General features: G+C 64.6%; 1 protein-coding gene across 1 annotated transcript; it reads left to right on the plus strand.

Annotated features, from left to right (window-relative positions):
* The first annotated feature begins 12 nt into the window (after window positions 1–12).
* On the plus strand, window positions 13–24337 carry ESPNL (espin like). The gene is made up of 10 exons (XM_040231892.1): window positions 13–1242; window positions 2395–2585; window positions 4632–4818; window positions 7132–7314; window positions 11913–12044; window positions 12601–12672; window positions 18102–18216; window positions 19206–19318; window positions 20232–20429; window positions 22652–24337. The coding sequence occupies exons 1-10, from the start codon at window positions 949–951 to the stop codon at window positions 24239–24241; spliced, it is 3075 nt and encodes a 1024-aa protein (XP_040087826.1). The 5' UTR covers window positions 13–948; the 3' UTR covers window positions 24242–24337.
* The last annotated feature ends 3 nt before the right edge of the window (window positions 24338–24340 follow it).

Raw genomic sequence — 24340 nt, forward strand, 5'->3', positions numbered from 1 at the left:
CGGAATAATCCCACGTGATCTCCAGGACTTCCACTTGAGTCTGTGTCTGCGGGAGCCCCACAAAGCCGCTCCCTGACATGAGTGAGCATCCAGCGGGCTCCAGGCAGAGGCTGGGGCGCCCCGAGTTCACCAGCAAACACTGTGGGTGTCCAGCCCCACTGCAGATAACAGCCTGGGAAAAGACGCTGGGCAGCTCTGAAAAATGAGCTTGGGACCATGAACTCCGGTCCCTGTGGCTGAGGGTGGGCTGGGGAGGGGACCTGAGACCCTCCCTCACCCTCCTCTCAGAGGCCTTCCTTTCCGGTGTCAGGCCCTGTGCCCATCACTAGTCTGCAGAGCCACTGCCGCCTAGAGGTGTGTGGAGCCCCCAGTGCCAGCCAAGGCCAGGCCCCAGGAAAGCGTTCCCAGGGCAGCGAGCCCGGGTGCCCGTGGGTGACACAGCCCAAACGCTTAGACTACAGCACCTGGTATAAGATGCCCAGAAAGAGCTTCGCTTGGATGGGTCTGCGCTCCCGGGAGGAGGGTCTCCCAGGCGGCCTCTGCATGGCCCACCACGGCCCTCGGAGGCTGTCCCCCACCCGGAGGAAGCAGACTCTTGGGAGCTTACTGCTTCCTGGAAAGGACACTGTGAATACCCACTCGAGGTGGGAAGTCCGTCCCAGCCCTCAATCCACGTGAGGGGGAGGCATGGTCCAGCCAAAGGGCAGTGCCCACCTCCTACCCGAACCTGATGTGGGCCCTTCCCCTGCTCTGAGTGCCCCAGGAGCGTCTGGGGCAGGGCTGCAAGGCCCGGTCCCCAAGGCCTGACCCCCCTCCCACCCCCGCTGCCTCCCATCTGCCCTGTGTGCGCTTATCGGGTAACCGGAGCTGCGAGCTGCGTCCCATCCTGAAACAGGAAGCCCGGGCCTGCATGAGCCTCAGAGAGCCGGCCGGCGGCCGGGGTAGAAGATGGAGGAGCAGCGGGCGCTCGTGGCCGCCAAGGATGGGGACCTGGGCACCCTGGAGCAGCTGCTGGAGGCGGGCGCCCTGGGCCCGCGTGTCACCGACGCCCTTGGGGCTGGCCTGGTCCACCACGCCGCCCGGGCCGGCCACCTGGCCTGCGTGAGGTTCCTGGTGCAGCGGGCCAAGCTGCCGGGCAACCAGCGGGCCCACAACGGGGCCAGCCCCGCGCACGACGCTGCAGCCACTGGCTGCCTGGCCGAGCTGTGCTGGCTGGTGCGCCACGGCGGCTGCGGGCTGCAGGTGAGCGGTGAGCGGGGGGCCGCGTCCAGGGGGAGGTGCGAGCCGAGAGCCAGGTCTAGAGCCCGGGCTTCCCCAGGGCCCTGGGCTGCTGCTGGCAGGGGCGGGGCAGGGATGACCACAAGACTCCCACGGCACACACAGTGGCCTGTCTCTACCCCATGCCCTCCCCAGCCCCAAACAAAGCCCTCGGAAGCCACGGACACCCCTTGAACCACCTGGTATTCCCCAAGGCCCAGCACAGAGCAGCCCCTCTCGTCCTTTCACCCAACACCCCCACCCAAGAGCACCTGGCCTTGCCAGTTGGGGGTCTCCTGGGTCTCCTTATCAAGCCTGATCCGTGGGGCCTGTTTCCCAAGGGTCTAGAAAAGGGTCCGGGCAAACAGAATCCTAGCAGGCACTGAAGCTCAGGAGGTGCTGGCCCACCCCGGATGCTGGGGGACCCCGGTGGGGGCTCCAGGGCTCAGTGATGGTCTCCCTGCGGACATTTCTCCTGCCCGCCTCTCCCTCTCCCTGCCGGCCCAGTGGGTGTGGGCAAGCGAGCTCTGATGGCGAGAGGAAGTCCTCCCGGAGCCCAAAGAAGCACTGGGTCCCGGGAGAGGGAAGACCCATGTGTCACACAGCCTGACTGTCCAACAGCCGCAGCCCCACCGTCCTCAGCGGCTCTTCCCACAGCCCCGAGGGCAGGAGCAGGGCCGGTCCAGAGCCCGGGAGAACACCCAGGCGTGCGGGTGCCCGCGGTGGAGAAGCGCCCCAGCAAGAGGACTTGGGGTGCAGGGTGGGCGCTGAGTGAGGGCGGGGCAGAGGCCCCTGGACCACCCCTGGACAGGCTGCCAGCCCTGGGCGAGCAAGCTGAGCTAGTGGTGCCTCCCCGACAGCGAGCAGATAGCGGGAAGGGCGGGACTGCAGCCTGGAGGGGGCTCGCATGTACAGGATCAGGGGTTTGGACCCCAAAGCCTTGACTGGTCCCGGCCCTGCTGCTGACCGCGAGCCGGTGGCCTGGCTCAGTCCAGGAGACCCTTCCGCACCCCCGCGCTGGAGCCAGGTGGAGGGGTGGGAGCTCTCCCGCGGGTCCGCGCGGTGCGGTCCCAGGCGGCTGCCCGGCAGGCCCAGTCCGGCCCGCCGCCCGCTTACCGGCCGCCTGCGCCTCTGTAGGACCAGGATGCGTCGGGCGTCTCCCCGCTGCACCTGGCCGCCCGCTTCGGACACCCGGCGCTGGTGGAGTGGCTGCTCCGCGAGGGCCACGCGGCCACGCTGGAGACCCTGGAGGGGGCCTTGCCGCTGCACCACGCCGCGGTCAGCGGGGACCTGACCTGCCTGAAGCTCCTGACCGCCGCCCACCGCAGGTGAGGGGCTGCGGCGCCGCCTGGCGGGGTGTTCCGGGGGCGCGGGCTGAGGGGAGGGGGCCCAACGAGGGGAGGGGAGGGAGCGGGGCCCGGGAGGGGAGGGGAGGGGAGGAGAGGGGAGGGGGCGGGCCTCAGGGGAGGGCTAGGGGAGGGGTGGCGGGACCCGGGTGGGGACGGAGGAGGGAGGAAGGACGACGGGGGAGGGAAGGGGAGAGGGGCGGGTCCCGGGAGGGGCGGAGGGCGAGGCCTGGAGCCAGGGGCGGGCGGAGAGCAGACCCGGGTGGGCTCAGCGCCGGAGCGGACGGTGAAAGCCCGGAAGCTGCTTCCGCAGCCGGAGCAGAAGAGCCCCTGCAGGCTCAGACCGCGCCCGCGGCCTGGTGGCGTCTCGGGGGCTAACGTTCCCCGCTGGGCCGCGAAGGTCACCGCTCACGTGTCCGGAAGGGAGCAGAGTGAGCCCTGGGTTTGAGGGCAGTGAGCCCCCCAGGTGGGGCCTGGATTCTCCCTCCACAGGCCCGGTCCCACTGGCGCGAGTCGGCGGATGGGCGAGGCCGACAGGCAGGGAGGGGACAGGCCCAAGCCAAGAGCCTGCTGCCCCCCGCCCCTTCCCCATCGTGGGCCCGGCTGCGGTCCTGGCCCCACGGAAGACACCCGGGCGTGTAACTGGCCGTCTGGGGGTGCGGCGTCTGTGGCCTGCCGCGGCCGCCTGTCCGCAGGCCGGCTGTCCTGGCTGGGAGAAGGACACTGTCCACCCCTCACCTGAGCTGGCCTTTCTCCCCCGAGCCTCTGACCACACCTCTTCTCCTGAGGGGCTCTTGTTAGCTGGCCGGCCGGGCCACTCTGCGACAGTGCTGCCATTCAGACCTCTCCCTTCCAAGGCCTTTAAGACTCGCTTCTCCTGTCTTCCCCAGACAGTCCACACCAGCTGCCCCGGGCCTGGCCCGCCGCAGGCTGTCTCTCAGACGACTGGCTGGATTAGAAGTTCAGTTCAGTTCAGTCGCTCAGTCGTGTCCGACTCTTTGAGACCCCATGAATCGCAGCACGCCGGGCCTCCCTGTCCATCACCAACTCCCGGAGTTCACCCAAACTCATGTCCATCGAGTCGGTGATGCCATCCAGCCATCTCATTATCTGTCGTCCCCTTCTCCTCCTGCCCCCAATCCCTCCCGGCATCAGAGTCTTTTCCAGTGAGTCAACTCTTCGCATGAGGTGGCCAAAATATTGTAGTTTCCGCTTCAGCATCATTCCTTCCAAAGAACACCCAGGACTGATCTCCTTTAGGATGGACTGGTTGGATCTCCTTGCAGTCCAAGGGACTCTCATGAGTCTTCTCCAACAGTTCTAAAGCATCAGTTCTTCGGGGCTCAGCTTTCTTCACAGTCCAATCTCACATCCATACATGACCACGGGAAAGACCATAGTATCAGAAGTACTTTCTGTCATTTGAAACCGGGGTGATTTCACATTAAAACACACACGTGCACAGGCCGGCCCGCTGCCCCATGGCCCACATGCCCACGGGCAGAGACCGCAGGAGCCCGAGAGGAAGTCTTTGTCAACAGGGGTGGGGTCCGGTTTGGGGGAGGGGGCTCCCGCTCCCTGCAGGGGTTCAGAGGGGACGGAGAACTCACCTGACCCCGTGACCATGGAAGCGGATGCGGAAACCTGACTACCCTGCCCCAGGCTGTCCACACGGGGGCCTGGAATACGGATGCCGGCGAGCGCCGGGAAGGACTAGTGTCCTGCTCACAATGGTCCCTTGCACGGAGCAGGCCCCGGGTCCGGAGGTTCCCTGAGCCGCCCACTGCGGGCCCTGCTGGGCCATTCACGCTAAGAGGAGACCCCTGCCGGCCAACCCCCGGCGGCGCGCGCAGCTTGAGCGCGACTTGAGGGAGCTGGATTCCTTGGGGTTCGCACAAGCTGGGCGGGTAGTGGGGGGCCCGCAAAGAGCCAGGTGCCGGGCCACCCTGCCCAGATCTGGGCCCTAGGTCGGAGCGGCTCCCCGCGACCCCCGGCCGCGCTCGCTCTGAAGCCCGGCCTCCCCCGCAGCGGCGTGAACCGGCGGACGCGCAGCGGCGCCTCCCCGCTCTACCTGGCCTGCCAGGAGGGCCACCTACACCTGGCGCAGTTCCTCGTGCAGGACGGCGGCGCCGATGTGCACCTGCGCGCCCTCGACGGCATGAGCGCGCTGCACGCCGCCGCCGCCCGCGGCCACTACTCGCTCGTCGTCTGGCTGGTAAGGGGGCGCCGGGTGCGCGCGCGGGGCGTCGGGGGGCGTCCGCGGAGGCTGGCCCCTGCTCCCGCCTAGCAAGCGGGCCGGCTGGGGCAGAGGCGCCACGCCCTGGGTCTCGGATCGCCCACAGGAAGTTCGGAGACCACGGGGTGGTGGGCGCGTCAGATGTGCCTGCCGCCTTAGAGCACGCACGTGCCAGGCCCAGTCTAGGGCACAACGGGGAGCTTCGACTGGGGGTGGCCGTGGGCTGGACCCCCCACCCCGCAGGACCCTGGGGGTGTGCAGCACCCCCTGCGGGCCGTCCCGACCGCCCCCGAGGAGTCCTGGTGGGTGTCCGGGTTCTCAGGGTGGGCGGCCCAGGCAGTACCTGGCCCTGCTGTTTGGCCACTTGTCCATGCCTGGCTACCCAGACCCTGGCGGGGAGCCCCACAAGCTCCACTCTTCTTCCCTCTGGACCCATGGAGGCACCATCTGGGCCTCTTTCCAGAAGGAACACAGAGTGACCTTGATGGGGAAGGATGCCTTCTTAAGACTTTTTCCAGGGCTGGGGACTTCCGCCTCCACCCTGGAAAACCAGGCCTGTGGGGTGTCCACGTGCTCTGAGGGTCTCCATTATGGAGAGGGTCTCCATTACCTGGTCAAGGGTCAGAGTGGGGAGATCTCTCCCGGGAGGGGCAGATGGGCAAAAGGTGGCTGGGAAGGGACTCAGTCTGGCTGCTCCGCTCCTTGCGCCTGGCACTTGGTGAGAGCTGTGGGGACGCTGCGTGAGGGAAGGAAGGAAGGAAGGAGTGATCTCCTCTGGCCTCCTGCCACGCCACTCACCTTGGCTTCAGAAGCCCCCAGCAGTTGGCTCCAGCCTCCCTTCACCACCGCCTCTCCCAGGCTGGCTCTTCGCCCCTGGAGCACCCGCCGGCACCCACTTTTGCACCGGCTGTGCCGCCCCCCAGCAGCCCTTCTGCAGCTGCTCCTACAGGGCCAGCCCCACTCTCGGGAGAAAGCTCCCAGCTTTGGCCCCGCCCTGGCCCTCAGATGGAGCTGTGCTTCCATCCTCTCGCCTGTAGTTCAGATGGTGAACTTCAGAAAGGTGCCTGTCCCCAGACCTGGACTCCCAGAGCTGCAGGAGCCTGAGTCCTGGCCTGGTCTGGCTGTGGGGCACAAAGGCAGCACATGCTTAGCACACATGGTGGGAGTGAGTCGGCGGGACGCGCGGCGTCTCAGAGTGGTGGGGATGCCCAGGGGCCGGGGGGTGGCAGGCAGGTCCACACAGCGCCCGCCCCCCCACCGCCCGGGCAGCCTCACAGGGGCTCATCCCAGGAAGAAGCAGCTGGGGCCGAGGGTCCCAGGGCCAGAAAGGCTCTTCCACATGGGCCTCCCCACCCCGCCTCCTGCAGGATGGACCACAGGCAGGGGGCGCAGCATCCAGCCTGGCTGACCCACTCAGGGCTGGGGCCCTGCTCCCCTAGGGGAGCTGGCTGATAGGAGGCGCTCTCCTCCCAGCTCGCTGTCCTTTTTCTGAGAGACACATTTGAATGTCAAATCAGCCAGCATTTGGCTGCAGTGCCCTGGGAATTAAACCACTGAAAGGTTATCCCTTCCACATAGGAAACACAGCAGGCCGTTCACACCCGGTCACATCCTTGCTGTTCTCCTGGCCTCGCCTTCATGGAGAAGGTTGGCTGCGTTCAAAGCAGCAAGAGGGAGAAAAAGGGGGTGACGCCCTGTGTACCGGCCCTTCCGGCGGGAAGGTGGAAGAAGAGCCCCTTCTGGCCTCGTGTTGGCAGAGGTCACATGGCTGCCCTGGGGGCACGCGGTCCAGGCTGGGGGCCGCTGGCCAGAGCCCACGGGTGCCCTCATAGCGGGGCCGACGAGGGCTATGAGGAGGGCTGACCGAAAGGTTGCCATTGGGACGGGGCCCAGGCCACAGCGTGCTGAGGAAGGCTGTCCAGGGCCTGCCCCCCAGCACCCTGCGTCTTGGCACTGGAGCTGTAACGGTCAGGACGCAAACAGGCCTGGTGCCAGGAGGTCCTCCCTTCATCAGCAAACATCTGCTTACTGGCCTGGGGTGCTGCCCAAAGGCATTCTTTGTTTGAAGTGGGAACGCCCCTGGGGGTGTATAACTTAAGATCTGGGCTGGGGCAAGTTTGGGGGCTGTGGAATCTCGCAGTAAAACCACCGAGCTTGCTGCCCCCCCACCCCACCCAGGCTGCCTGGGGCGCACAGAGGAGCCAGCCCTGTCCCCAGGGCTGCCTGCCTCAAGGAGGGAGTGGCTGCCCCCGTCCGGCCTCAGCTGGCCCCTCCCTCTTCTTCCGCCCACAGGTCACCTTCACTGACGTCAGCCTGACAGCTCGGGATGACGAGGGGGCCACCGTCCTGCACTTTGCTGCTCGGGGAGGCCACACGCCCATTCTGGACCGGCTCCTGTTGATGGGTGCCCCCATCATGAGAGACTCCTGGGGGGGCACCCCCCTCCACGATGCAGCGGAGAACGGGCAGATGGAGGTAAGGCGCTGTGGGGCAGAGGGTGGGCAGGGGAGCCTCCGGGAGCTGGCAGTCCTGGACCACTTCCTGTGAATGAGTCACCGAACCCTCAACACAACCCTATAGGATACACATTATTAGCCCCTTTTACAGACAGGTAAACCGAGCCCCAGAGGGGCAGCCATTGCCCAGGATGCAGACTCAGACTCAGATCTCTCTGGGAATAAAGCCCACGCTCTGCCCTCAGCACGGGACGCCTCCCTTCGCTCAGACACTCCCCGGGTGCCGGCTCAGGGGTCAGTCTTCCCGCTGGTCCTCCCAGGAGGGGGTCTGCTGGCCCCCTGCTCTGAGCAGCCTGGGAGCAGAGCCCCGCGGGGGTGTGAGGTCAGCCCCTTCGCTGTGATCCAGATAAACCTAGGGGCGCACCTGGCCCAGGAAACGGCATCTGGAAACCTGGAGTAGGCAGGGTCAGTGTTCTGACACTTGAGGGCCAGCCCTGGGAGTGGACCCGGCCATGAGCCGCTGGCCCTACACTGGCGCCACCTGCCCACAGACCTCCTGTGAAGGCAAGACGATGTCTAAGTGGAGCGCGTCTGAGGCGAACACGTGGGATGACTCCTCTGTCCACCCTCCCCAGAACCCCCCGGCAGGGCTCCAAAGTGGGTCAGTGCATCCGCAACATCTCCCGGGTCTTCCCACGGCTTCCCCACGGCCCCCGGATCGGCTGGTCGCCATCCACGCAGGCCCCGGAGAGGCTAGTCGAGGGGCAGGAGCCGAGTGTTTTATCGAGGTGCAGCCCAGCATCCCATTTTGAACTTTGGTTCTGGACAGCTGTTTCCCGCTGGAACTGCAAGTGTTCCTGGGCCCAGGTGGCCCATGAGCAGCACAGGGCAGCCACCCAGAGTCCTGGGAAGGCACATGGTCCTTTTGATAAATCTGAGAGAGGCATGATGCCCCCATGCCCAGCAGCAAGGCTGAATACTTCTTCCTGACTCTCAGGAGCCTGAGGGCTCCCTCCTGCTCCTCCCACCCCCCAGCCACACCCCCTCCTTTCACCCTGCAGGCCAGCATTCAGCCCCTCAGCGAGCAGATGACGGGGGTGGCGTCCAGAGGGGCCTGGGGTGGTCCCTGGTGTCCTGTATCCGAGCAGATGATAGGGGTGGCGTCTGGAGGGGCCTGGAGTGGTCCCTGGTGTCCTGCACCAGAGCAGACAATAGGCGTGGCATCTGGAGGGTCCTGGGGTGGTCCCTGGTGTCCTGTACCTGAGCAGACGATGGGGGTGACGTCTGGAGGGGCCTGGGGTGGTCTCTCGTGTCCTGTACCCAAGAGGGCCGTGGGGGTGGTGTCCAGAGGGGCCTGGGGTGGTCCCTGGTGTCCTGTACCTGAGCAGACGATGGAGGTGACATCCAGAGGGGTCAGGGTGGTCCCTCATGTCTGTACCCGAGAAGGCAGTGGGGATGGCATCCAGAGGGTCCTGGGGTGGTCTCTGGTGTCCTGTGCCTGAGTAGACGATGGGGGTGACGTCCAGAGGGGCCAGGATGGTCCCTCATGTCTGTACCCGAGCAGATAATGGGGTTGGTGTCTGGAGGGGCCTGGGGTGGTCTCTGGTGTCCTGTACCTGAGAAGGGGGTGGGGGTGGCATCCAGAGGGGCCTGGGGTGGTCCCTGGTGTCCTGTACCCGAGCAGATAATGGGGGTGGCATCTGGAGATGCCTGAGGTGGTCCCCCGTGTCCTGTACCTGAGAAGGCGGTGGGGGTGGCGTCCAGACGGTCCTGGAGTGGTCCCTGGTGTCCTGTACCCGAGCAGATGGTGAGGGTGGCGTCCAGAGAGGCCTGGGGTGGTCCCTGGTGTCCTGTACCCGAGAAGATGATGGGGGTATCCAGAGGGGCCTGGGGTGGGAGGCCGCAGGTGGCCGGAAAGGCCCTGAGCCAGCGTGATGTGGCTCAGACAGCATCCTGCCCCCACCAGCCACGGCCTCCACAATCCCAAGGGTGGCCGGAGCAGTGCCCTGCCATCTTTATTTTTAAGCAGCATTGTCTTTTTTCAAATGAAGTGTTCTATAGGGATCCCGGGGGTTCAGCAGATAAGCCGAGGGTTCATGAGGCTGTCACCCTGCTCCCTCGGTGGGAAAAGAAGGGAACCCAAGCCTCAGAGCTGAGAACCACCCTCCTTCTCCGTCTTTGTGTTGTGGGAAGTCCTCGGCCCTTGGCTGTGCTGGGTCTTCCTTGTTGCCCCCCGACCCCTCCGGCTTCCTCTGCTTGTGGCAAGTGGGAGCGGGTCCTTGCTGGGGTGCAGGGCCTTCTCATCACCGCGGTGGCGTCTCTCTGCAGGCCTGGGCTCTAGCGCTTGCAGGCCTCAGTACTGGCAGCACTCGGGCCCGGTACTTGCGGCACACAGGCTTAGTTGCCCTGCGACATGAAGGGTCTTCCCACACCAGGGATCGGACCCACGTCCCCCTGCCTTGGCAGGTGGGTTTGTAACCACTGGACCACGAGGGAAGTCCCACGATAGCTTCTCCATGCCATCTACTCTCCAGCCTGTCCAATACCCGTCTCATATCCATGTCTCTGGTTGTGCTGTAACTAGGACGGAAGCAGAGTCCACACGTTATTGATCACCTTTTGGGTCTTAAATTTGTCAACAGTTCCGGAAAATTATGATCATCCAGGAAATATGATCACCCCACGCTACTCTGTATTTTATTTAATTTTATTTTTTTGTAAATTAATTTAATTGGAGGCTAATTACTTTACAATATTGTAGTGGTTTTTGCCATACACTGACATGAATCAGCCATGGATGGACATGTGTTCCCCATCCTGAACCCCCTCCCACCTCCCTCCCCATCCCATCCCTCTGGGTCACCCAGTGCACCGTCCCTGAGCACCCTGTCTCATGCATCGAACCTGGACTGGTGATCTGTTTCACATATGATAATACATGTTTCAATGCTATTCTCTCAAATCATCCCACCCTCGCCTTCTCCCAGAGTCCAAAAGTCTGTTCTATACATCTGTGTCTCTTTTGCCATCTCACATATAGGGTCATCATTACCATCTTTCTAAATTCCATATATATGTGTCAGTATACTGTATTGGTGTTTTTCTTTCTGGCTTACTTCACTCTGTATAATTGGCTCCAGTTTCATCCAACTCATTAGAACTGCTTCAAATGCATTCTTTTTAATGGCTGAGTAACACTCCATTGTGTATATGTACCACAGCTTTCTTATCCATTCGTCTGCTGATGGACATCTAGGTTGCTTCCGTGTCCTGGCTATTATAAACAGTGCTTCAGTGAACATTGGGGCACACGTGTCTCTTTTAATTCTGGCTTCCTCGGTGTGTATGCCCAGCAGTGGGATTGCTGGGTCATAAGGCAGTTCAATTTCCAGTTTTTTAAGGTATCTCCACACTGTTCTCCATAGTGGCTGTACTAGTTTGCATTCCCACCAACAGTGTAAGAGGGTTCCCTTTTCTCCACACCCTCTCCAGCATTTACTGCTTGTAGACTTGTTGATAGCAGCCATTCTGACTGCCGTGAGATGGTACCTCATGGTGGCTTTGATTTGCATTTCTCTGATAATGCCCACTCTGTATTTTAAAATAAATTCTTATTTTAGAAGAATTTAGAATTGTTTCAGATTTGTAGAAAAATGGAGGCACTGGTACAGACCGTGCCACACCCGCTTTCCCACCCCCGGCTCACAGACACCCGCCCTGGTGGCCCTCACTGTGGTGAAGTCCTCCTCTCCCTGTCCCCAGGGCCGCTGCCCCAGGCCCGTCTAGAATCTGGCCCCACACCACAGTGCCCCCTGCTCCACTCTGCTTCTCTTGTGACCCCTGCCCCCCAGGCTCTAGATAGACAGCCCGCTCCTGTGGTGCACACCCCCCCACCGCAGCCTCCTTCACAACGGGCCTTCACAAGCCCAGTCTCCTCTCGCTTTCCACGCTCCATCCTCTCCTCTGCTCCTCGCTGCTGAGCCTCCTGCCTTCCTCTCCTCTCGGTCCCGGGGGCCCAGCCGGGAGGGAAACTGGGGGCCCAGTGCCAGCCTGACCCGGGGAGGGTCATGTGAGGCCAGCGCAGGAGCCGAACGCTCAGAGGTGGAGACACTGGAGATGGAGTGAGGCCCGCCGGAGCTCACCCCGGGCCTGGAGCCAAGAGGAGGGCCTTGTTGAGCACCAGGCCTGGGCGGAGGCCAGGGAGCAGGCCTGGCGAGGTGGACGAGGGCACCACCCGGAGACCTGGGGGCGGAGCCGTCTTTCTTAACCTCGGCACCCCAGTTTCTTAGTGTGAGAACGGACATCCCTCCAGGAGTTGCTGTAAAGATGGAAACCGGCTCCATATTTAAACCCAAGGCCTGGGCTACAGGGGCAAAGTCAGGGTCGGGCGGCCTGGCTGGGATCCCGCTGTGCCACCTGCTTACCATCTGGGCCCTCAGCGAGCCTCCAAGCGAGGGCACCTGGGGCTCCCACCCCGGATTCAGAGTGCTGGTGCCTGTGGGACCCCATGCCACCAGGAAAGGGCGGCCCGGGTCAGGCGGGGCCTCCGGCCTCGGTGGCTCAGCTTGGGGGGTGTGGGGAGTTGGCGGTGGTCACGTGTCCGCCCCGCTCCTGCAGTGCTGCCAGACCCTGCTGTCTCACCGCGTGGATCCCGCCCTGCGGGATGATGACGGCTACACGGCTGCGGAGCTGGCGGAGTACCACGGCCACCGCGACTGTGCCCAGTACCTGCGGGACAGCACCCGGCCGGTGAGCCTCACGGCCCCTTCCCTCCCGGGCTCCCCTGTGCTGACGGCCGGGAAGCTCACCTGGACACTGCATGGTCGGGAGGGAGCAGGGGAGGGCCTGACCCTGGGCTGTGAGGGGACCCGGGCTGGGCCACGGCTGGAGCTCCGCTGAGATCTGCCCGCCACCCAGGCCACAGAGCCCGAGCTCTCACTCAAGCCAGACGGCTGGGTCAGACTGAGGACACCCCGGTGGGGGGGGAGGGGGGTCCCAGATCCTCGGGCGGGTGTGACCCCAGGAGGCGGGCCAGCCCTGTGCGGCCCAGAAGGGGACAGTTTCAGGCGGGCTCCCATCTGGGCACGTGACCTCCCCCAGCCTCGCCTCTGCAAGGGCAGGGACCCCGTGTACCCGGCCCCCCGGCCCTTGGCAGGCCACGCGTGTTTGCTGAATCAGTGGAGCAGTGGGCGCGCAGGTGTGCAGGGGGAGCCCAGCAGCTCCGTCAGCGTGGGGTCCAGGCTCTCCCCAGTGCCCCCCCACCAGGCCCCGGGCAGTGACTGACAACTCGTGCCAACCTGCACAGATTTTGCCGCAGTCTTCTGTACTGGCCACCCCTTCAGAAGGTGTCCCTGGGACTGGCTGTCCCCCACCTCAGGTGAGAACACTGAGGCCCCCGGGGGCACCATGCCCCCCACACCTGGTCCCACCCCGGGCTGCCACGCCTCCCTTTCCCTCGGAGCATCTCCCGCGGACTGTCCAGGACAACGGAGGCAGAGCCACATTCCTCCCCGGCCCTGGGCCAGCGGAATGGTCCTCACCCAGCCATCACTGAGAGAGCCAGTCTCCACCGCCCAACACCCGCACCGGGGTGGCCACGGGTTGGGGGCTGGGGGTGCTTTGGGGCACATGCATTGGAGTCCTGGTTTGTCTCGGTAGCCTAGTTTCAGACACAGGAACTGCAGTCACTGCTTGAAGCAGTCTGTTTACTGTTTACCCTTCAATTGGCTCTGGGCTTCCCTGATGGCTCAGCTGGTAAAGAATCCGCCTGCAGTGCAGGAGACCCCAGTTCGATTCCTGGGTCGGGAAGATCCCCTGGAGGAGGGATAGGCTACCCACTGCAGTATTCTTGGGCTTTCCTGGTGGCTCAGCTGAGAAAGAATCCGCCTGCAATACAGGAGACTGGCTTCAATCTCTGGGTTGGGAAGAACCCCTGGAGAAGGGAAAGGCTGGCTACCCACTCCAGTATTCTGGCCTGGAGAATTCCATGGACCGTATAGTCCATGGGGTCGCAAAGAGTTGGACACGACTGAGCGACTTTCACTTTCATACTTTCTTTTGATTGGCTATTGCTTGACAAGAGTTGTCTTTCTGGCTTGGGTTCCAGAAGTTGGGGGAACTGTGCAGGTTCCTGGTGTGGTGGACAGAGCTCCACAGTCCGCAGGTTGGGGATGGCCTGGCACCCGTGTCCCCGGCCTCTTTGTGGGTCTTGGGGTCAGCCTGAAGGTGGGCTGCGTGACCCCTCTGCTAGCAGGGAGGTGCCTTCTGGCCCCTGTCCGGGGGTCTCTGGCTTGCCCCCAGCCCACGCAGCAGTGCCCACGGCCGGGCCTTCTGTCCGAGCAGGATCTCTGTGCCCAGCCCCCCTCCCCAGGCCCTGGCACGCCAGCCCACCCGTCCTGGCCGCTCTGCCCGGCTCTCTTAGGGGTGGGGACTCTGGGCGCCCTGCTGACCCCTCCGCTGGGAGTTGTGGGGACCAGCCCACGTCGGGTTTTCTGGGGTTCCTTCTGGTGCTGGTAGTCTCCCCTGGTGTCACCGCGGGGTACGAGGCAGCAATCCACTTGGGATTTCCCACGCTGGCCTGGGCGGTCCGTGGAGCCTCCCCACCCGGCCTGCAGGCCCGCAGCGTCCAGCCCGTCCACCTGCCCCGCCCGTTTGGCAGAGGGGCAGGCTCATCAGGCTATGAGCTCTTCCCATGAGCCGCTGCACCCGGGGCTGTCTGGAGTCACCCTCGACCCCCACATTCAGTCTCGGCCCCACAGGAGGGCAGGCCATCAGCTGGGGCCGCCGGACTGGGGGAGGCGGGGGCCGATGCAATATTGATGGAAACGCGATATCCAGAGGTCGCCGGCGCAGCCTCTTCCTGTGTCGCCCCACCTCGACCCTCCCCAGGCCTGGGGTCATCTCTGCACAGTGAGGAGGGCTTGGGCAGTGGCTAGAGGGGGCTCCCTGCACCCCAAACCTCCAGGGTGTGGGCTGTGTGAGAGGGACAGACCGGCCAGGCCGCCGCAGCTAGGAGCAGCCGTCCAGGGGGGTGAGCACAGCCCTCCACGCAGGGGCGAGCCCAGCCTCTCAGCTCACCGCCCCCCACCTCTGTACTCATGCCCACCAGACTTGGAGTGACCCTTCTTGGCCCAGCGACACTCCCAAGTCCTGAACACCCGGGACCCCCGGTTTTCTCATCTGTGTGACGTCACGGAGGAGCCTCGCCGGGGGTTAGAGGGGTGCCTTGAGTGCCGGTTTAGTGGCTAATAGCACCCGCCCTGGGTCCAGAGGGGCCCTCAGACCCCTTCACTGTCCAGATGGGGAAACTGAGGCCCAGGGAGGGCCAGGGGCTTCCCGAGGCAGACTACTCCCCCCCCCCCCCGGGGGAAGGGCAGTCCGTAACCCAATCTCAGCCATGGTGCCTGGGTGTCCAGCACCCATCTGTGGGTCATGATTTTCTCGGCCCGGGTGGCGTTACAGGCCTGTAACCTGGCTCGCCACAGCGGTCCTCCATGTATAATGCATGGCAGGCATGGCGCTGCTCAAATCTCATCAGAAACACAGAAAAAGAGACACCGGACCACGGGCAGGTCACCAACCCAAGGCCAGCTGACCACCAACCTTGGACGCGCCTAGCTGTCAGGACCCAGAGGGCAGCAGCACTCCCCCAGGTCCCGTAGACTCGGTTAGTGTCTGGGGCCTGAATACTCCTGTTACCGGGGGCCGCCGCAGCAGACCCCCATCCTGGTTAAAATTCAGAGATCCTCATGAACCATGCTAACAGCAGCAAGGAGGTCTGTGTGCCACAGTGCGCCAGACCCTGTCAGGGGCTCCTGGTAAGTCCCAGCAAAGACAGAGAAACTCAGGCCTGTGGGATGCTGAGCGACTCCCCGGGGCTTCTCCTTGGGGAGATTTACAGCAGAATTTGGCCTCAGGGACCCATGGCGCGAGGCCTCCCAGGCTGCTGGCGTGGTGGTCTGGGGCCAAGGTCCATTCCCCTGGGCCCTGGACTGACGTCCTGCCTTTCCTGTTATTCCTTCCACCCCAGCTGAGCCCTGCACTCTGCCGGGAATGGGAGGCCCTTTCCCCTTACCCCGGAGAGCAGATTCAACCGGGGGTGCGGGGGTATGGTGAGCCCCGGGGGCTCCCAGGCGGGGGCGGCCGGGGAAGCTCTGTCCGGCTCAGCGCCTGGGGCTCAGCCCCGCTCTGTCCGTCAGACCGTCCGCACCAGGTTCCCTAGCCATCGGGTCTGGGGTCTGACTCAACCCTCCTTCAGGCTCCTAAGCCACCTCATGCCTGCGTTGTGGACACTGGAGGACCGGAGATTCCCAGGTCTGTGGCACACGGCAGGGAGCAGGCGGCGTGTTTTGTCAGAACCCCGCCCCTGAAGTCCCGGGATGACCGATCCCGGCGCAGATGGCTGCTGCACGCAGATCTGTGTCTCAGTGCAGAACCCCGAGCCGGGGAGCCCCTGACTTGTAGCCAGCGTGCACAGCCTGGTCTTCCTTCTGGGTCCCCTGTGCCAAGGCAGGCGGGCGAGCAGCAGCCAGGGCTTGGCATCCTTGGTGGGGGTACCAGGGACCCCACTGGTGCCGGGCTTTCCCCAGAGGCCCACTCACCTGCCTCTCCCTCCAGGCTGGTGGTCCTGGACTGAAGGAGCAGTGACCCGAGGGGCTCGGTCCTGGCAGGAGCAAGGCGGAGTGGTCTCAAGTAGGATCCCGGTCCCAGCCCTGCCCCATCCCCGCCGTGGACCCCTGAGAAGGCACCCTGCCTCCCAGAATCTGTTTCCCAGCCGTGCCTGAGCGCTGCCCTGGTTGACCCCTCTGTGCTGTCTCTTTTGTGCGACCAAGGAGCTCTGGTCTCCCCTCCCTCTCCAGAGGGTCTGCTCCCCCGGCCGCTGTCTGGGGGAGGGTTAAGCCCTGGTGGTAAGGGATCCCACACCAGCCCAAAGCCCGCCAGGCCACCTGACACCTCCACCTTCAAATATTAATGTGACGCCTCCTGCTCCGGGGGGCGGGCGCTGTGACACCCTCCCCGCCGACGGCTCCAGACAGCTCAGCTCCCTGTGCTCACTCACGGCCCAGTCTCTGCCTCCAAGGGTCCTCCCAGGCTGGGGGCTGGCAGACGCTCCTGCCAAGCCCGGGCTCCTGGGCTCCGGGCACCAGTGTCTGCAGAGACAGGTAGGAGGCACCGGCGACGGGCAGATAAGCACTCAGGCCCCAGGCTCCCCTCCTGGTGGCCCCAGAGTGCAGAGGGTCCTGGGATGTGACGGAGGGCCCTGCAGCAGTGGCTGTAGCCACAGGGGTTCTTCTGAGGGGTTTCCCCAGGCCAGGGCGGCCACTCGACACCTGCGCCTCCTCATCCGGCGGGTAGGGACCCGGCCCACCTGCAGGGAGCTGGGGACGCTCAGGCAGCCGAGGGACTTAACCCCAGCAGCGCCAGCTACGTCGTCACGGACAGGGCTTCGCGCAAAGCGGACACGTGGGCTTCTTGTTAGAAACTGATCAAGGATTTCAGGACAGGGAGAGGAGAGGATATTGAATGGAGCCGTGGATTGAGCCACCCACTCGATAGTGGGGCCAGCACTGGGCCCAAACCACACGTCCCTGTGGGGCAGGTTTGATCCAGCTCCTCTGCCCGGCCCGGGCTCTCTCCAGTGCCAGCCTGGGAGCCCCAAGGCCCTCACCCACCATCGCTGCCCACGGGAGGGAGCAGGCTGAGGCGCTTCGGTCTGACGGTCAAGGATGAGTGGTGGCCCTCTCTGCTGGAGCCCCAAGCTGGGGCGGGCGTGTGTTTTCAGGCATCAGGGCTACCAAGGGGGCAGCCAGGAGACAAGCCACCTGCAAGGTGGAGTTGGCCCACCTGCGACGCTCAGCTTTAAACCCAAAGGCAGCAAGCCTGGCTCTAGAGTCCTTGGAGGGCGGCTCACGTCCTGTGGAGAACTTCTCTGCCACCTGAGGGGAGGCTTGGGAAGGCAGGCGGCGAGGGCAGTCCCGCACACGGCGGCCTGTGCGCCCCAGTCTCTGCTTGGCCAGGCCCAGCCAGCCATCTTGGCGCCTGCTGGTCAGAGGCCAGAGTGGAGGCCTTTCAGGGCTGCGCTGGGGATGGGGGACAGGGTTTGGATGCCTCCAGGTCTCGGATTCTTCCTGGTTGCCCACCAGTCAGTGTTGGGGGCAGGGAGGATGGTGGAGGTGCCTCAGACCTGGGGCAGACGTGGGGTTGCATTGTGGGGGCCCCCGCAGCCCAGATGTGGACCTCCCTGGCCCCTGGCTCCCTGGGACCACAGGGTGGGTCCTGGGCACTGCACCACTGCTCTGAGGTGCAGGGCTGAGAACAGTCCAGGTTTGCTGGGGTTCCCTCTGTGCCCAGGGCTGAGCACGGGCGCAGGTCCGGGCAGTCTGTCTCGGCACCATGGGGACAGTTGGCAAAGGGGTGTGTGTGTGTGCATGCACGTGAATGGGCACGTGTGCCCACAGGTGTGCATGTGTACACGTATCCCTTGTAAGGCCAAGGAGTGCTGAGCACGAGGGGGACACCAGCCCCTGACCCAGAGCCCAGAGTTAAGCTGCCTCCAGAGGGAGCTCACGAGCTGGGCCTCGAGATGGGGGCTCACCCAGTGGGGGTAGGTGTGTGTGCCCACCAGGGTGGAGAGACACGGGGGGCATAACCTCCAGGGGTACTACCCCTCGCCCCTGCACACATCCCCTTCCTAGCCCCACCCCAGGGAGACCAGGCCAGGGCTGGGTGCCCTCCACCCCCGCATGGCAGCCCAAATCAAGGCCCCCCCAACCCTGCCTCTCGCTGACCAGGCCTGTCTGCCCCCAGGTGCCGCTCCTGATGACACCCCCGCCCCCACCGTTCCCCCCTCCTCCACTGTTGGCTGCCAGACATCCCCTGGAGGATGGCAGAAGTGGGGACATAGGCCTCGGGAACCCCACCCGTGAGTAAAGGCATCCCCGGGGGGTGCTGGCTCAGGTTAGGGGCACAGGGACTGGGCCCTGCTGGCCTCCCCTCTGAGGTCCTCCGAGGGGGCCTGGGGTGCGGGGAGCAGCAAGGCTGGACAGCTGGGCACAGAGGGCACCAAGGCCCAGGCTGGGGCCAGCCCCCCAGCTCTTCCAGGATTCCATTATCGTCCTGCCACCTTGCTAAAGTGAGGACAGAGCGCTCCATGACCACAGGTAAACCGCCTCCTGCGCAGTCCTCCGGCATCTCTGTGAGCTCCGAGCCCCTGCAGCCCAGCTTTCCTGCCGCTGGGGCTCTGGGCAGCCCGTCCCTTCTCTGGGCCTCAGCTTATCTGGAGGGACCGCGGAGGTCGGCTCTGTGGAGGTCGGCTCTGTCAGCTGCGGTTCCTGAGACTCCAGCAGGGGGCGGGGGGCTGGTCCTCAAACCGCAGGTCACCACCCACCAGGGGGGCTCTGACCAGCATTTATCAAAATGAAGTAGAATGGGTTAGCGTGAAAAATGTCAGCAGGCCCCATGTGTAGTGAGGATAAGTGTGGTGCAATGGGTGGTGGTTATGTAGTCATACGTGGCGGGGTGTGTGTGTTTGTGTGTGCAGTGGAGGGAGGAAGCATAAAAGGACAGGTCTGCCGTCTGATGGGGCTGCTTTTGGTCCCCGGACTACCGAACCCTACACCCTTTCTAGCTCCTTCCAGGCCGTAGGACATCTGGGGAGGGGGGACAGGCCGTGGCTGGGATCAGGTAGACAAAATGCAGGCTCCCCAGCTGGCCGGGCTTGGAGCTGGCCCCATGGACACCATGGGATCGCAGCGATGAGTGAGTTTGCCCAGGGCACTTGGTCAGGGGGCTGGCTGGGCCTTTGGCCCCCAGTCTAGTGGTCCTTCAGGAAGGCTGGCTGTGCCCAGGTCTGGGGTCCTCTGCCCCCCACCCCTGGCCTCTCCGACACCAGCTCCCGCTTTCTCCCGGCAGCAGCATCTCTCAGCCCGGCCTGGCCCGGCCAGCCAGACCAGCCTCCTCCGAGGGAGCGCACAGCCCACACGGCCACCCCGAGAGCCACCGCCAGTGCCACGGCCGTGCCCACGGTGAGTGCCCTCGCCGTGCCGCTGTCTCCCAGGGCCCCCAGCCCAGGCCCAGCTGGCCTCTCAGCATCTCCTACGCCGGCCCTGGTCAGGTCACTCTAGGGGCAGCCAGGCCCTTCCCTCCAGGTGGAGCCCAGGAGGCCCCTGGAGTGACTGGCTGGCCCAGGGTAGGGGGCACATCCAGCTTCTGGGGAGATGGGAGTTCAAGGCCACGAGCAACTGTCCACCCATCAGAGTGGACGTGCCACTGTCTCTGATCCCAGGGGGTTCCAGTGGGTCAAGCCCCTCACCCTGACAGATGCTGCTTCCACTGTCCAGGAAAGCATCCGTCCATGGGAAGGCTGGGCCTGGTGCCCACTGCTGTCTGCCCCCTGCACCCCCTGGCGATTCCCGCTGGCCCACACCTCCTCCTCCTCTCTGGGCACCAGTTCCTTATGCATCCAGCCCACCCTTTCACTGATCGGGGGCTGGGAGCTCCCAGACCCTGCGATGTTCTGTGCACGTCTGGCAAGTGCAGACACAGCACACAGCACATTAAAGGCTCTGACAAGTCCTGCAGTCCACGACTGACCACCAGACTCTCTATGCAGCTGTTCCCCAAAGGAGCTTCCCCATCCACATGGCATGCTCCGAGCAACCTCTTCTCAGGCATGTACCAAGGAGGCGGGAATCTCTCAGCCTGCGAGCCTCCCCACACATACCGGGGTCCTTCAGGGACACGAGGCCCTTGCGCTCCGAAGCTTCACACTTGAACGAGCTGGGGGTACAGTAGTGGTCAGCTCCTCTGTCCTCCCTGGTCAGCCCCCACACCTCTCGTCGCACAGCTGTGCTCCTCCGGGACCCCCCTCCCCTCCGCTCGCTCCTGAACTGCAGGCTCCTACGGGCCTCCTCCAATGACCTGCCTGCGTGCACACAGCGGGCAGAGATGGCGACGGGAGGCGCCCCGGACAGCCTGGTCGCGCTGCAGCTGGACGGGATGCCCTTAGGCGACCTCGACGGGCTGGTGCCCACGCGGGATGAGCGCGGCCGACCTATCCCTGAGTGGAAGCGGCAGGTGATGGTGCGGAAGCTGCAGGCGCGCCTGGGTACAGCTCCAGCAGCGCCAGAGGCCCAGGTCCGTCAAGGTGGGGCCAGGGTGGGGGCGGGACCAGACGTGGGGTGGGATCAGACATGGGGCGGGATCAGACATGGGGCGGGGCCATACCTGGGCGGGGCGGGGCGGGGCATCGCGGGAGGTGGGCGGGGCCCGGGTGGGACCAGGGTGTAGAGGGCAGAGGCGGGACAGGAGGCTTAGTACCGGCAGGTAGACGTGGAAGGTGGGTTCCTGAGACCACACCTCGAGTCCTGAGACCCGGGTACCCTACTGCATGTCCCTCTGGCCTCAGCTTCCTCTTCTGCCGGACGATGAGGTTGAACCAGATCAGAGCGCTGTGAGCAGTGCCCCTTCACCTGCCTTGGGGATGTGTTGCCCAAGTGTTCTTTGATCTCACGATTTGTATGTCTTGCCCACCGCATATCAGGCTCTGTTCTCGGCAGTGAAGGGGACCAGCCTTGCCCCTTAATGCTTCCATTCCATCAGGGAAGGCGGGGTGACTGAGCAACTGTGCTGGGGGTGTGGGAAGGGGGAGGGAGGGTCCAACTGCTATGGAAAGAAGACAGTGGAAAGGGGAGCGGGCCGCTTTGTCCGGGTGCTCAGGGGCAGCCTCTCTGGAGAGTGTTCTTGAGCAGGAGTCAGGCGGAAGTGAAGGGCAAGCCCTCCGGGGATGAGGGACAAGCGATTGTGAGTAGAGGCAACAGAAAGTGCTCGGAGCTCTCCAGAGGCAAGGTGGACTGGCCCAAGTGGGAAGCAGGGGGAGGTGGCGCGGAGGTGAGATCAGAGAGGGGACAGGCAAGCATTACAGGACCTTCGGGGAGCCGTTGAGAATCTGAGCAGGGAAGGGCTCTGGCTTGACTTGGATTTTAACTGGCTCCCTCTGGCCTCCCTGTGGACAGCTGTTCTAGAGTTGTACCCTGACGGGGTGCGGCTTTGTCTTGAATGATGTATTCTGCAACCCTTGGTCTAGAGCTGCCCTGCCAGTACCATAAGTCCAGCCATTTGTGGCTATTTCAGTTCAGTCATTCAAACTTGTCAGACTCTTTGCGACCCCATGGACTGCAGCACACCAGGCTTCCCTGTCCATCACCAACTACCGGAGCTTGCTCAAACTCATATCCATTGAGTCGGTGATGTCCCCCAACCATCTCATCCTTTGTCATCCCCTTCTCCTCCTGCCTTCAATCTGTCCCAGCAGCTGCAGCTATTTAAAGCTTCTATTTCAAATGAAATAAAACCCCCTGCTCCGGAGTTAGCTGCACTTCTGAGGAATGGCTCCTGCAGGGTTCTCGGCATGCCTTCCCCCTCATCTCAGAAGTGTTGGGCGACTCTGGTCTAATGGCCCAGCCTGTCCTTGCTGTCAGGACGCCCGTGGGGTTGGGGGTGGAGCAAGGCAGGAGTGGGTGGGGCATCCTGCCACAACCCGGAGGCCTTTTAGAATCTGACCTTAGGGCAGAGCCAAGGGTGTGTGAAGAACTCAGGGAAACACAGAATGGAAGACAGGCCGAAGGGGCAGGGGATGGGCTTGGACACAGCCTGGCCATTGGCTGCAAGTTCCCAGCCTGATGCTTGTGGTCCAAACACACCCCTCTCTGCCCCGGGCCTCGTGGGGCTTATTATGCCGAGTGCCCACCTGGCTTCTTGACAACCAGGCAGGAGCTCAGGCCCCTGACCTGTGAGACGGGGAAGACACAGGGCCTCACTCAGGGGTCTCGGGAGAGTGAGCGGGTGGGCACGGAGCCACCCAGAGGGACCCCAGCTGGGAGGCTCTGTGTCTGTCTTCCACAGACGGCAAGCTCGGGAGTCGGGCTATATCCTGGCGTCAGGGAAGCCCCAAGGGGTGATGTTCCGGGGTGAAGTTGGCCACACACCGTGAGAACTCGGAGGCTGCCCTTCCTTGGAGACATTACCCACCCTCAGGACACCCTGTGCAGGGAACCAGAGGGTTCTGGGGACAATCTTTGACTTCACCACAGAGGAGAAGAGGAGGGCTCGGGGGTGGCAGAACAGAGGCACCCCTGCCTCTTCTGAGGGCAAGGCTGGCTCTTCCTGGGGTGAGAACTGCCCTGAGCCTCGGGCTGCGGCCTGGGGCTGGCCTGTCACCTCCTTTAGCCTCTGAGCCCAGGCAGGGGCCAGCCAGGGTCCCCAGGACTCCCTGGGGCCAGGCCACCCAGGGAGCTTGTGTCCGGCAGGAGCACGCCATGTGGGCTGCGCCCCCGCTGACCTGCCCTCCCTGTGTCCAGGACGGCGGCGGGCGCGCAGACCCCGTGGAGCAGGCGGCCTGGCGGTACTCACAGACGCACCAGGCCATCCTGGGCCCCTTCGGGGAGCTGCTCACCGAGGATGACCTGGTGTACCTGGAGAAGCAGATCGCCGACCTGCAGCTCCGGCGCCGCTGCCAGGAGTACGAGAACGAGCTGGGCCGGCTGGCGGCCGAGCTGCAGGCCCTGCTGCCCGCGCCCCTGGTCAGCATCACCGTCAACAGCCGCTTCCTGTCCCCGGGGCCCGGGCTGGAGGCCGCGGAGGCCGAGCCCCGGGGCTCCGAGGAGGGGGCCTTGCAGGCCACACCTGGTGGGCAGCCCCTGCCCTTCTGGTGCAGCCACGTCGCCCGGCTGGTGCGTAGCCTGTCCCTGCTCCTGAAGGGTGTGAACGGGCTGGTGCGGGGCGAGGAGAGGGGCCCCCTGGAGGCCCAGAGGGAGGCCCACAGGCTGGCCCTGGCCAGCCCCCCGAGGAGCGAGGCCCAGCGCGAGATCCAAGAGAGTGGGGTGTCTGTGCGGACACTCCGTGGCAACTTTGAGTCAGCCCCCTGCCAGCCCTGCACCCCAAGCCCTGGCCCCTGCAAGCTGGGGGCCCAGCTGGGGTCATGCCCGAGGGGCTGCTGGCCTGCCCCCGTCCCACCCTGCGGCGGCCCGATTGGAGAGAACCCCGGGCCGGGCGACACGGAGGAGGCCAGCGACTCCGGCATCAGCTGTGAGGAGGCCCCGTCAGAGGTGGGCGCCGTGCCGGGCCCGGACCTGGCCAGCCTCCGCAAGGAGCGCATCGTCAGCCTCTTCCTCAGCCACTGGAAGAAGTCGGCTTACATGCCGGCACTCAAAACGGCGGCCTGCAGGACCCTGGAGGCGCAGCGTGCAGGGCTGCGGGGGCAGGAGGCCGTCAGCAGCCCTCCACCACCCTCCCCGCCGCCCAGCGAGAGCCCACGGCCCGGCCGCCTCTGGCAGCAGCGCAGCGTAATCGCCCAGCTGCTGGGCCACTGGAAGGCCATCCTGGCCCAGGTGCCCGCCCGGCAGCTGCGGCGGCTGAGCCGGCAGCCCCGTGGGCCTCTGTCCCCCGAGCAGTTCCTGCCCCGCGTGGACGGGGCGCCCGTGCCCTACGGCAGCCTCACGCTGGACCTCTTCATGCTGGGCTACTTCCAGCTCCTGGAGTGCGACCTGCCGGCCGAGGAGCGCAAGACACGCCACCTGCTGTGCTTCGAGGTCTTCGAGCACCTGGGCGCCCACGGCTGGGAGGCGGCGCGCGCCTTCCACAAGGCTGTGACCGATGAGGTGGCCGCCGGCCGCCGTGCCTGGACCGACGGTTTCGAGGACATCAAAGCCCGCTTCTTCGGCTCTAGCCGCGGTCCCGCTCGGGACGCGGAGCCCGGCCGCAAGTCGGGCCTGACCCCGCTCAGGCCCCTGCCCCACGCCGGTCCCGGTGGCCCCGAGCCCGCAGCACAGAGGCTGGGGTCCGGCCCCCAGAGGGGCAGCTTCAACAGCGAAGACATCTGTGGCTACATCGACCGGAGCTTCGCCTTCTGGAAGGAGAAGGAAGCCGAGATGTTCGGCTTTGGGGAGTGACGTGGTCCTGCCTTCCTCCCGGAGTGGGTTTGGGCTGGTTTTGGTTCTTCTCTTCTCTTTTCCTTTTCGCCTGCCTGGTGGCCAGGTGAGCCTTGAGGC

Source organism: Oryx dammah, unplaced genomic scaffold (genome assembly GCF_014754425.2).
Source record: "Oryx dammah isolate SB20612 unplaced genomic scaffold, SCBI_Odam_1.1 HiC_scaffold_28, whole genome shotgun sequence".
NCBI classification, from domain to species: Eukaryota; Metazoa; Chordata; class Mammalia; order Artiodactyla; family Bovidae; genus Oryx; species Oryx dammah.

What these genes read in the sequence shown, in the direction of transcription:
- ESPNL (XM_040231892.1), top strand. Translation starts at nt 949, where the DNA reads ATGGAGGAGCAGCGGGCGCTCGTGGCCGCCAAGGATGGGGACCTGGGC. An exon ending in CTGACCGCCGCCCACCGCAG is followed by an intron (nt 2,586 to 4,631) that starts GTGAGGGGCTGC and finishes CCTCCCCCGCAG; the next exon opens with CGGCGTGAACCGGCGGACGC. An exon ending in AGGCCTCGGGAACCCCACCC is followed by an intron (nt 18,217 to 19,205) that starts GTGAGTAAAGGC and finishes TTCTCCCGGCAG; the next exon opens with CAGCATCTCTCAGCCCGGCC.